The sequence below is a fragment of the Lupinus angustifolius genome, chromosome LG12, assembly GCF_001865875.1.
Source record: "Lupinus angustifolius cultivar Tanjil chromosome LG12, LupAngTanjil_v1.0, whole genome shotgun sequence".
Taxonomy (NCBI): domain Eukaryota; kingdom Viridiplantae; phylum Streptophyta; class Magnoliopsida; order Fabales; family Fabaceae; genus Lupinus; species Lupinus angustifolius.
The window spans coordinates 16,635,818-16,648,916 of record NC_032020.1 but is presented as its reverse complement, the minus strand read 5'-3'; the positions used below and the strand labels follow the sequence as shown (position 1 = coordinate 16,648,916).

The window sequence follows — 13,099 nt, the reverse complement described above, 5'->3', positions numbered from 1 at the left end:
TGGAGTCACAAGCTGACATTGTTGATATCTTAAATATTCATGATCTAAGCCTCTTTAATTAGCCTCCAATGGCCACAATATAATAATATTTCAGCCTAATAAAGCAACTGCCAACCTAACACCTCACCCATTTATGCTCTTTTGTACTTAACTTTTTGTTTTTTTATCCTCCTCTTAAAAAATATCAAATAAAAAGTAAAAATTAAATCTACAAATTCATTTGCTGAACACTGAAAATATAAAAAGTAAAAAAATAATTATTGTCTTATGAAGTTATTAAAATAAGTTTGTAGATTGAAATATTGTTCACGTTTAAAAAAAACTCAATAAAGGGACGACACTTTTAGAAGCTAAAACCGGAGTTTTTTGAAATTGTTAAACGACAGAGGTTTTGTTTAACATGTTAAGATAATTTTTAAAAACGTGGATAAAAAAATCAGGTAAGATTATTCATTTAAATACTAAAATTATTAATAAAATGAGCAAATTATAAATAAAAATGAATTCACAACCAAGCACTGGTTGTCGCAGACAAAGGGAAAGACATGATTATGCATAACAAAGTGGGGGCTTAATTAAGTTAATTTAATAGAGTCCATTATAACATGCCCAACTACCTTTATTATTTTTTCCCTATTTATTATGGTTTAAAATTTTGGAATCAAGAGAAAGATCAAACAACCCATGTAAATAACTAAAATGTCATCATTAGAATATGAAATATTCACTCTATTATAAGAAGTTAATTGTAGGTAAACCCATTTTAAAATATTGAAAATCTAATAGAAAACAATCTATGCATAAATTCTATTTCAACTTTTTATACTATTATTATATCTTTCATTTGTTCATATTTTATTTATCACCAACTCTTAAACAAAAAATACACCTAAATGATATATTAAGTGCATAAATATTAAACTAAATCTTAAAATATTAATAATGATAATATATAGTTGGTTGACACATGAAAATCTTGCAAAAAATATCAAGAAATGTATTAGTTGTTTTAATTGCTAGGCAAAATTACTTTAATCAAAACATTATTAACCAAATATTTTTCTAATAAGTAATAACAAATGATTACTAGTAGAATGTATAGATAAATTTTCAAAAACCTTAGAGTTTAAAATTCATACACTTAAAGTATTTTATATTGTCAGTATGTTATCTACAATTGATTTATAGTATTTTTATTTAAAAATTAATAATAATTAAACTATAAATTGTAGATGATTTGTTGATATGCACTTATCTTAAATACTTAAACCAACCAAAAACACAAAACTATGTTATTATAATAGTTATATTAAACTCTAGAATAATTTTACTGCAAACAATAGTAGTTAGAAATAGAACTATTCTATATTCATTATTTTATATCATGACTTTTTCTATAAAATAGAATAGTTAATCTTGTTACAAAATTTGATAACCTATTTTTTATTTTTATTTTTTCAGTAAATTTTGTTTTTTTGGTTGGTAGTAAAAATAATTACATGTAAAATAGTGAATAATATAATATTTTCTTTTTTTTTCCATGCATACACATTTGACATGAGAAATAAAACTTGTAGTAATATAGTATTATTTTCAAAATTGGTGAACTTCCTAAGACTTGGAGAAGAGACAAAGTAACATAGTCAATTGTATTAAGCTCTGAATAGACCAACGATGAAGTCGTGCCTTGCCCCAATATCACTCCTCAATTAGAAAGGAAACATCATTTGCTTATCAATTTCACTATTTCTACCTATTTTCTTCATTTTCATCACTGCTTCACTTGTAAGCTTCTCTTTAATCCTCTCAATTTTTTGTTCTTTACTTTTTTTTCTCAACAGGTACTCCAATTTTGGCTTCTAATGCAGAAAAAAGTTTCGTCTTTTTTCTCTATTACACGTTTATGATATTTCTTTTACGGTGATTGCCGTAGATTCAGAATATTTAGTTGTTTTTGGTTGTTGCCCATTACCTTATCTGGTAGGTTCTTATATGTAATAGAATTTGAATGGTTTGTTCATTGAATTGAAATTCTGAATTGTGAAAATTCTTATACCAGTGAAGGTTCTCAATTTGAAGTGCAATTGTGATTAGCTAGTATCTTAATTTACAAAGTTTGTTTTTTAGGATAATAGTTTTGTTGATTCAAATGCTTATGGTGTCATACTCATACATATTAAACCTTAAAATCCAAAGCCTCATGCTTTTACTGGGAGCTGGCAACAAGGCTTGTTTCTGTTTCGATCTGAAGAATAAGTGGAATTTCCCAATTCCTTATAACAACTCAAAATCTGAAAAAATTAGCATACTTGTATAAGGTTAGCAATGAAATTCATACATGCTAATTGAAAAGAAGAACTAATTTCTCAGAATATGGGAGGCCTTGCTACTTGTGAGTGGTTACAAATACATACTTTCGTAATCCATTCTGATTTCTGAAAGCTTGCTAAGCTTCAAAGTCGACAAATTAATATACTCAGTTGTTGCAATATTGCACGTTCTTTTCAGTTTATGCTTCTAAGTGGAAACACAGTGGTTTCGCAGGTCATCCTTTTGTCTAACATGTTGGATTTTGCAAACCAGGGATTTTGACTGTTATTTGGACAGCTGAAGGTTTGGTCGTGCAAACTAGCTCCATCATCCATGGATAAAGGTGCTCAAACGTTTTAATATTATTAACCAACTAATCCCTCTAGATATAAATACAATTAGTTGTGTGTACTTGTTAGATCATAAAAGGGTACTCAATTATCCGTCGCTTCTTTCTGATTTGCACACCATCCTGCCATGTATTGTCTATTCTGACACAGATCTTGATCCTTTGAAATATGAATACAAGTCAGTACTAGAATTTATTCAAACAATATCAATTGTTTAATATATTGGCTAGGTCCTGACGTCCTGTGTGACATGCTGGAGAAATTTGGATTTTGAACAGAATCTGGCCTACTTGCTTTAAACTTTTAAGCCTTATCACTTAGTTTATCATTGTTTGGATAGTTCGAGCTATTAGGCTATATCTAATTGTGCCAGATAGACTAACACCATTACAACTATTTTTGGCATTTGACATGCTGAGAACAAACTGTTAAAAGCATGAAAAAAATCATAATATGATACTTTTCCTGTGGCAAATGTATGATGATTAATCCTCCATCTAATAATTTGAATAGAACAAGGATAGTTTATTGTGTCATCAGGATATAATATGTATCACCAACATAAATTAAATTATCAGAGAAAGCAGGGTTTTCCATAGGAACAGGCTTTGTCACCACTACTTTGTAGGTTGATATGCATGTGGAGTTTCCACTATGACAATGCATCTGCATTCATTATATATATAAATAGGAGCATTTGTAACTCATGAAAAAACAATGCAACTCAGTGCTCTTAATTGCCATGAAATGGGATTTCTTTTGGTTTTGCAGATGCTGGGATGGAAGAGAATGTTAGTTTGAGAAAAGATGCGGAATTGGGGAGAGCAGTCTCTGATAAGCATTTTGACCTTTTAAGGCCATCTGCTCGAAATAATACAATATTTAAAGGTAAACTATTAATGATGTGCCTCTGGAATCAAATATATGTTTCTAATGATTTTGATGTTTGTCTTGAAGTGTTCATTTATAATTTACTTCCATTATATCAAAAATATAATTTACTTCGATGATTTACTATTATCAAAACTATATACCAACTTGGATCTGTTGGGAAGCAAGGATTAGTATGCTGATGTCTCCAAATCCTCCATTGGACTCAGGTCACTGTCATTTTCTTTTTCATTTAGGGAGGGGTGCATCAGGGACATGCATTACAGAATAATCCATCTCACTATTGTACATCTAATTATTCAGAATTTTTCAAATTTGTAAGTTATTTGTATAATTCTGTTGTCTGCACCACAAGGAATGAGATCATTTGTGTATAGTTGAGAAATGCAACCTTTTGCATTCTACATGGTTTTTTCAATGGGACTTCAATTTTTTTCTGGATAATCGTTATATCTATATCGATCAAGAGTTCAAGACACACCCCTTAATAATCTCACCCTCTGTCCTTTGAGTTTGATCTCAGGAGCCAGTTTCCCCTTACTCAAGGTTATTGAATTTGTTCTACTAAGTAAATATGTACTAGGGTAAACATGCTTGTAACTTGTGTCCTAGCTACTCTTCCTCCTTGAAAAACAAGGTCCAGGGCATGGTTAATTAACAAGTTCAGTGATAATGTGCTGGATACTTATTAACATAACAAACATGTGACAACAGCACTAATTCAATTTTCTTTTCCTTAAAGCAAATGCGTCTCTTGACATTCGTTACTAATTGTTTCAACTTTTTTCTGAGGTGCTGACGATTTTCATGGCCATAGCAGGTCAAACAAATGCTGCAGGCCGTGGAAAGGGAAAGTATACCATAGTTAGAGACCCAGAGGACTTTCAAATGGGAATTTATGATAAACCCCTTCCATGTTTTGGCTGTGGAGTTGGATGGTTCTCGTAAGTAATCTTAATCACCTATTCTGCAATTAAGTCAACCTTGTCTCACGGCTGTCTTTAACTGCAGATTTCTGTTCGGATTTCTATGCCCACCTATGTGGTACTATGCAACATTTCTCTATTTTGGAAATTACTATCGGAAAGATCCTAGAGAGCGCGCAGGGTTGGGAGCCTCTGCAATTGCTGTAATCTCTCTCCCTTTCTCTCTAGCCTCTTCCTCTCTATTTGTCTGTGTACATATGTTTGTTTACGAGTGCATTAGAATAAGTCCAACTACCAAATATGATTGCTTTGAATGGAATCCGACCTACTAGGTAGCTCTGCTCGGATCAGATAAAAGAAACAAGAAACCTCTTGAAAACATAGTTTTTTTGAACATGAATCATTTAAGTAAAAAAAAAGCAAGACGGCTAAGTTGATTTAGCAGAGTAAGCTTGAAAAGCTATAAATAGTGAGGATACTTTGACTTGATTACAGTTATGCCTTCCATTCAAGTTCATCTATTGCATGTTAGATATTACATACTAATGTATAACTTTGCATGCTGATCAATTTGCAGGCATTAGTATTCTCTGTGGCATTGCTGATAATAGCAGCCATTCTTCTGTTAAGATCGCCAGTCGCTCCGATTCTAATTCAAGCTTGAAGGTGAAAATTGATATTAAAACACTCAGAAGCAATTATGACGAGCGATCAGAATCAATTGCAAATGTGTATATGGAAGAAGAAAAATTGTGACATTGTTTTTTATTGATGTTTGGGATTCCAAAATTGCTGCTATAAATTCGTTCTTTTTGAGTAAGAAAATATGTTAATAGGTGCATGGCTCAAAGGTAGGAAAGTATCCCAAGAGACCAAAAAACCACCAAAGAAATAAAGCAGGAATAATCATTCAGGACATCCTCCAAATGCAGATTTGAAACCAAAGGGTATATAGTATATACATGTATGCACTGGAATGTCTAAATATACCTATAAAGATATTTTATATGCATGATCAAATAGTCTCCCCTGACATTATCAATGGACAATAGTCTTCAACCATGTACTCACCACAACTTACAAACATATGCATTATTACCTATAAATTCATACGATGAGTTGACTCATTAATCTCAAGTTACTTATACTACACTAACCATGAGTTATCATAAAGAATATGTTCATTTTCTAATACCTAAAGAATATCTTAATTTTTGTGTAAAAGAAAAACTTATCACAATGATCTTTACACCTGAAAGTTCAAAATTGGTTCGTAATTATCAATTGAATCATGCCATTGATCTTATAAATAATACAAATATATATTTACTATTGGAATAAAATTATGTTATTTGATCCATGTAGTTATCCCTAGTTAATGTAATTTATGGCTTGACTAATGTTGTATTTTATTATTCAAATAGATCATGTATCTAAAAAACAATATTAACGAACATGAAAAAAAAAAAAGCTATTAGGACTAATCTCTCTAGTATAAACCATCATAAACAAGTGATATATCTTAGTCTAGAAAATATTTAAGGTTGGCACATTATTTATTTTGTATGAATTGGAATTGTAATGAAAATAAAGTGAATGGGCCTGTGAAGGTAAAAGAGAAAGGCCCAAACTGAACCAGAGTTGAAAACCTGTATCGTAGTAGAAGCCGAGTCCAAGATTTTGTTTCGTTAATTAGAGCAGCGAAAAACAACAAAGAGAAGCAAGTACTTTGCAATGAAACTCGCCGGAATAAAATCGGTAGATAACGCCCACGATGATTCGGTGTGGGCAGTTACATGGGTTCCGGCAACCGCTAACCGACCACCGCTACTCCTCACTGGTTCCCTTGATGAGACCGTCAGGTTGTGGAGGTCCGATGACCTAGTCCTCGAGCGCACCAACACCGGCCACTGTCTCGGCGTCGCTTCCGTCGCCGCTCATCCTCTCGGATCAATCGCCGCTTCCTCCTCCCTCGACAGCTTTGTTCGCGTCTTCGATGTGGATTCTAATGCCACCGTCGCTACGCTCGAGGCTCCTCCTTCTGAAGTCTGGCAAATGCGTTTCGATCCTAAGGTGATGTCCGATTTGCTTGTTTTTTTAGTAGAAAGTAAAACATTTGGTGATTTTGAAGTCTGAGAAATTATTGAATTTAGATCGTTTTGTTGTTTGTTCTGAATCTCTGAACTGGCGAGTATTTTGTGGTTGCTTTGGTTGCATAAAGTGATAGTCACTTTTCATGTGTTTATTAGACTCAAATTCCTCTTATTATGCTTCATTCATGCCAATGCTGTGTAGTTGATGCTAAAACCTAGATCACTGAAAATTCATGTGTTAATCAACCTGACTGAAAGGCCTCTATTTGGTGACAGTGACTGTTTGCTAGAGGTCCAAACAAGCTTAGTTCTACAGCTTGAGCTTTATATAATTGTAATTCTACATATGTTTATTTTTTTTGGAAAATAAAGATAATTTTTAAATTTCAGTTTTGACCATTCAGATTATCTAATGATCTGATTATTCAGTTTTATTTGATAACTTGAACCAAACGATTAATATGTATTAAAACCCCGGCTTATAATTTATAAAATCGCCGTGTCTGATTGTTGTCATGTTCACTGCCCTTGCTGGTTTACATGCTGAATTAACTAAAATACTAAATCTTGCAATTTTGTTGTTGAAGTAATCATAATCAATTCAGATTCCGAATATAATAAAGAACTGGCAGTTCTTTTTTCCCTCCTTTTGTGATTGATGAGATATCCACTAGTTATCCTTTGTTAAACCTATAGGAAAAGACTCATCTGCTAAATTGGGAATCATATACTTGATATTCTAAATGCTTGTTGCATTAATGTGTACCACATCTGTTACGAATGATTGTTAAAACAATAAACTTGTAAAATCCTCATTGACGGGTAATGTTTGCACTCTAATATTAATTCATCTTATTTTTTGAGAAAGAGGTTTGCGTGTACGCAAATTTTTAACATCTGTTGTTGGGATGTGCTTAATAAGACAATAAGGATTACAAACTGTGTTTGTTGTCAAATGGCCTTGCATGAAAACATTTTTATTTTCCCAATAAGGATTAATTAACCTTTTTTGTATTCTTTCATGTTGGTAATATACCATGTCCTTTCACTATCAATTTATCTCGACAGCCATGGTTTCACTATTGCAGCTTATGCGTTGGTTGAATTTCTTCCTTTTTTACTGTACAGGTACATTGGCAATTTTACATGCTTAAAACCTACATGAACTTGATTGGTTATTTTCTGATGTTTCCTTTTTGCCAACTGTCTTCATTGATTTTGAGTTTGCACAGTGTTTATTTTCTGCACATGTATGTTTACACCTACTGTCTAAGTCAACTATTGTATTTAATTATACAGAATTCCTACAATTTGGTCATCTGCGGATATTTTGTTTTCTGAAGTTTGCAAATGTCTGATTATATAGTCCATAAGCATCCTTCAAAGTATATATTTTCTTGCTGTTCTTGATACTGGTGTTCATATGCTTGCTATTTTACATTTTTCCAGATCATTTCTTTTTCTTTCTCCTTTGCTTAGGGTCATTCAGTACACATAGTAGTTATTTAATCAGCAAAAGTTCTCTTCCTTCAGGGTGCCTTTCTGGCTGTTGCTGGTGGAGGTAGTGCTTCAGTGAAGCTTTGGGACACTACCACATGGGAAATGTTTGCCACTCTATCAATTCCTCGTCCAGAAGGATCTAAACCCACCGACAAAAGTGGCAGCAAGAAATTTGTCCTATCAGTTGCATGGAGTCCAGATGGAAAACGACTTGCTTGTGGCTCAATGGATGGGACCATTTCTGTTTTTGATGTTCTACGAGCCAAATTTTTACATCACCTTGAAGGCCACTTCATGCCTGTTCGATCTCTTGTTTATTCTCCATATGATCCAAGGCTGCTGTTTTCAGCTTCAGATGATGGTAATGTCCACATGTATGATGCTGAGGGGAAAGCTTTAATCGGGACCATGTCAGGTCACGGTAGCTGGGTATTATGTGTGGATGTGAGCCCAGATGGGGGGGCCATTGCCACAGGTTCAAGTGATAGAACTGTAAGGCTGTGGGATCTTAACATGAGGGCGTCTGTGCAGACAATGGGTAACCATACGGACCAGGTATGGGGAGTGGCATTTAGACCACCTGGAGGGACTGATGTACGAAATGGTCGCCTTGCTAGTGTATCAGATGATAAGAGCATATCACTGTATGATTATTCCTGATTTATTATATGGTATGCGGAATGAGGACACACTGTATTTGTACTCGTACTATTTTGTCTAATGTTATTGACTTCTTAGTTGTTAATGTTTTCTCTCTACAAATTAATTTGAAGAAAATGCTTGGTTGTAGATGATGTATCATTTTGTGTTTCATTCCTATTTCCTACTCCTTCCATTCAAGATAAATTTATTTTTGTCAGTTACCAATGTTGGACATGACCACCAAGATGGGTGTGAACCTTCAAAAAATTCATCTTGAAACAAAATCAGTCTGCCAACTCGTAGGATGATATTATATTGGTCAATCTACCATTAATAGAAAAAATTGTGTCATGGATTGTTGACTTGGAAGATGATGCATGTACACCAATATTGCAAGTTGACCTTGTTTTGGTGTTAGTTATGAAGCTGTATGGGAAAGTTGTAATGAAAACATGAGGTAGATTGTAACAAAGCTTTGGGACACTACCTTAAAAACTCAAAGTTGTAATGAAAATTATCGAATGCAATCGTTGTATAATTTAACGAAGAATTTGGATATCAACCATGTTTCATAGTAACAAAGATTATGCATAAAACACAATCAAGGGTTGACGGTCCATGTCCAAAATCAAATCCTATTTAGTAAAAATGGTACCGTTGACATGGTTGATTTCATGTCATCGTGAGAATATAATAATAGTTTCAAGGTTCATTTGAGATTACTGCACTTCTCAAACATAAAACGTTTGAAATCTCTTCCACAATTAACCAGCAACTGCTATGTACACAAGTTCATTCGTAATTTGTTAGAAAAACCTTCAAGAAATTCCGTTGTCAGCATGTTAGCAGCGCCAAGAGGCCCATAATCCACAAGTATATTATAAAGATTATTCGAACTCCCAAATACTTCAATAGATTATACAAAACTTCAGATCAAAATCTAACACAAATCTGTTTAAGCATGATAGCAGAAATACTAAAGTTACTTGTACTTTGGGGCCTTACTCAACAAAAACCCCTTGAGCTCATCCATGACCGATCCAAAATCCGCCTTGACTGTTACAGGTGGGTTGGCAAACCTACCCATTCCAGGGATATCACCAGAATGATAATCAGTCTTGCTCTGTGTAAACTTCAAGCCATGTGCAGTGCTAACCACCACAGTCCTCTCATTAGGTCCTATAACCCCAGAATTCCTAAGCTTCATGAGCGCCGTCAAAGCCACCCCAGTGTGTGGACATACAAACATGCCAGTAGAATCAGCTTGTGCCATTGCATCCATCAATTCCTCCTCAGTTGCCTCCTCAACAATCCCATCCGAATTCTGCAAAGCAAACACAGCCCTGTCTATAGAAACCGGGTCACCAATCTGAATAGCAGATGCATAAGTGGAATTAGCCTTGATAGCCTTAAACTCTTTCCACCCTGACTTATAATACAAATACAAAGGGTTCGCGTTCGCAGCCTGAGCACAAACAAGCCTAGGAATCCTATCCACAAGCCCTAAATCCTTACACATTTTGAACCCTTTGTAGAAAGCATAAATATTCCCAAGGTTCCCACCAGGTATAATCACCCAATCAGGTACCTGCCAATCAAACTGCTGCAAAATCTCAATAGCAGCAGTTTTCTGCCCCTCGAGCCTCAAACTATTCAATGAATTCGCCAAATAAATCGGCAATTCAGAAGTTATCTCCCTGATCAACTTCATACACCCATCAAAATCAGTGTCAATGCTCAAAACCAAAGACCCATTGGCAATAGGCTGAACCAATTGCGCAGTCGAAATCTTATTCGCAGGAAGGAACACAATAGAAGGTATACCTGCAGAAGCACAATAAGCAGAAAGTGCTGCTGACGTGTCACCGGTCGAGGCACAACCGACTCCAACGACAGGCCGGTTCATTTTTCTCAACCGGTTCACTTGGCTAACCAGAACAGTCATCCCTAAATCTTTAAAACTACCAGTGTGACTGATTCCACAGTGTTTAACCCATAAATCATTCATGCCCACAAACTGTTTGCCATAACGCTCAGCCCAAAATAGATTCGAGTTACCTTCGAAAGCGCTTACGATATCGTCAGAATCGATCTCCGGTAACACCCACTCCTTCTTGCTCCATACCCCAGACCCGTACGGCCAGGTCGTCTTTCCCACGCGCGAGTCAAACAGGGCTTTCCAGTACGCGCCGTCGAATTTCTTGAGTGCCTCCATGTCGTGCTGGACATCGAGAAGACCACCGGAGCGGCTGCGGTAGACGATTTCATCGAGGGAGTAGGATTCAGTGGAGTCTAAGCCGGCGTTGAAGGGGACATATTTGGCGGAGAAGTTATGGTTGTCGGAGGAGGAACGGTGGCGGCGAGCCTCGTCCTTGATATTATCGTGGTTGCGATGGGAAGTGGTGGCAGTTATCGGAGGAGGAGAGGAATGATCGAATGTGGAAGAGGTGCATGTTACTATGGTGGGGAAATTGCGGGTTTTGATGTGATTGGTTGAATTGATTTTTGGGGTGAAAGGAGAGAAAGAAGGATTCAACAAAGAAAGCATTTTTTGTTGTTAGAGAAAGAGGTATCAGCGATGAATGGTTGCTATATTTTTATATTTTGAGATGGTTTTGTTTTGTTTTGTTTTGTTTTCAGAACAATGGTCAAATAAAGTCAACAACACCAATATGGGTGAGTGAATGTAAAGGGATTAATGCACGTGTTCCTAACCTACCTCATGTTTTTCTTCTCTCTTGTTTTTTTTGGGACATTCTCCCTAATATTATTTTTCTATATTAATCTATATCTATACCATATACAATGGTGGATCATTATAGGGGCAGGTGGGGCTCATGTCCCCTTAAATTTTTACATATCTAAATGTATTTTTTGTCCCACAAAATGTGTCAATTCATGTGTTACTTGAAAAATAATTAATTATTAAACTTTTAAATTATAAAATATTTTTTAGTCCATCATAACAAGTAACACATAGAGTAATATATTTTTTTGGAAAAACACATACGCTCCATTTACCTAAGCCCAAACGACATTTTTGTGAAGATACTCATTCAAGCTCACATATTTCTTTAATTTGTAGTTTGATAAATAAATATAATCAAATTGTGTGTCCTTTTAAAAATTATACATAACAGATTTAATTCTTTTACATGCATAAATGATAATGTTGTTTATAATAGTATGATTTCATTTAAATTCGAAACTATTTTACACATAACGAAAGAGATTGTGTATGTATTTTTTTGTTACTATCAATGATATCTCTTACCTTCTGGGTAAGTAATTAATCTCTTTCGAAGTTTATGATTGTTCCTCCTAGACTTACACCACTAGACTAATGTCTTGTTAATAGATTATATGTCTATTGATAATATATATTCGAAGAATTCATTTAATATTGATAATATATGTATTTTTGTCCAACAATTATATGTTATCGATTTTAATGAGCAAGAAAATATTAGTTTGAGATGTCAATTTCAACATTTTAGTGTTGATGTTATTAGTCATTCAAATTTGAAAAACTCTCAATCATATATTGTTAGTCATATATTGTTTTATCAAATTATTCATCTTATCTTAACTATTATGATTGAGTTAACATAAATAATTAACTATCATTTTCAAGAATATAAACAACCAAACAAAATTAGGTAGGAAGATAAAAGATGAATTTATTACACACAACATGGTGATTAATATTGGAAAGGAAATAATTGAAATTTTACAATTAACTAACTCAATTTGAGTTATAAATTGTAATTAAATATTATTGCCCCTCCTAAAGTTTATATCAAGATCCGCCACTGACTATATATAAAGTCAAAATTTGAAAGAATTTTTTATTATGGTATAATTTTTATTTCCTATATTGTTCTTAACATTATTTAATTTTTACAAAAAACTATATAATCTTAAGCAAGTACCACCAATACATTAATTAACCGCATATCTCACCTTAAATTAAACATTATCATAAACACAAAAAATATAATATAAAGTACACCAAACACAACAAATACATTTTAATTCAAAAAATGTAATATTATAAAAATTGAATATGTAGTATTACATAATATTTGTCGGTAGGCACAAAGTGTCTGTACAGATTAGTCTATTATAAAGCCAAAACATAGTGTAACCACCCACCAGTAATTTGTAATTTTCTTTTTTGTCCTTGCCTATTTTTTTTTTTTTACAAAAAATCATATAATCTAATGTTCATGTTCCTATTACATGTCCCATATTATTTTCTTAATTGTGTCTTCTTCTTAATTTTGTAACCACAACATTTTTTTCTTTACTTACCAAACAAAAAATGTTTTATAATGACACTTATCTCTTAAACATGTTCTCAGGACTTCAATATTCAATAACAACA

The 13,099-nt window shown here is 33.7% G+C and overlaps 3 protein-coding genes across 4 annotated transcripts; 2 read left to right on the top strand and 1 right to left on the bottom strand.

The window, feature by feature from the left end:
* Positions 1,640 to 5,486, top strand: LOC109361497. Of its 2 annotated transcripts, none has more exons than XM_019606963.1 (6): positions 1,640 to 1,785; positions 2,584 to 2,653; positions 3,432 to 3,548; positions 4,369 to 4,495; positions 4,563 to 4,680; positions 5,055 to 5,486. In XM_019606963.1, the coding sequence occupies exons 2-6, from the start codon at positions 2,644 to 2,646 to the stop codon at positions 5,139 to 5,141; spliced, it is 459 nt and encodes a 152-aa protein (XP_019462508.1). In that variant the 5' UTR covers positions 1,640 to 1,785; positions 2,584 to 2,643; the 3' UTR covers positions 5,142 to 5,486. The 2 variants fall into 2 exon arrangements, with proteins under 2 accessions (XP_019462508.1, XP_019462509.1); XM_019606964.1 differs by having other exon boundaries at positions 4,372 to 4,495; positions 5,055 to 5,483.
* On the top strand, positions 6,127 to 8,859 carry LOC109362391 (WD repeat-containing protein VIP3). Its single transcript, XM_019608137.1, has 2 exons — positions 6,127 to 6,550; positions 8,104 to 8,859. Exons 1-2 carry the CDS (start codon positions 6,212 to 6,214, stop codon positions 8,728 to 8,730), a joined length of 966 nt encoding a protein of 321 aa, XP_019463682.1. The 5' UTR covers positions 6,127 to 6,211; the 3' UTR covers positions 8,731 to 8,859.
* Positions 9,579 to 11,316, bottom strand: LOC109362390 (threonine synthase 1, chloroplastic-like). The gene has a single exon (XM_019608136.1). It carries the CDS (start codon positions 11,258 to 11,260, stop codon positions 9,695 to 9,697), a length of 1,566 nt encoding a protein of 521 aa, XP_019463681.1. The 5' UTR covers positions 11,261 to 11,316; the 3' UTR covers positions 9,579 to 9,694.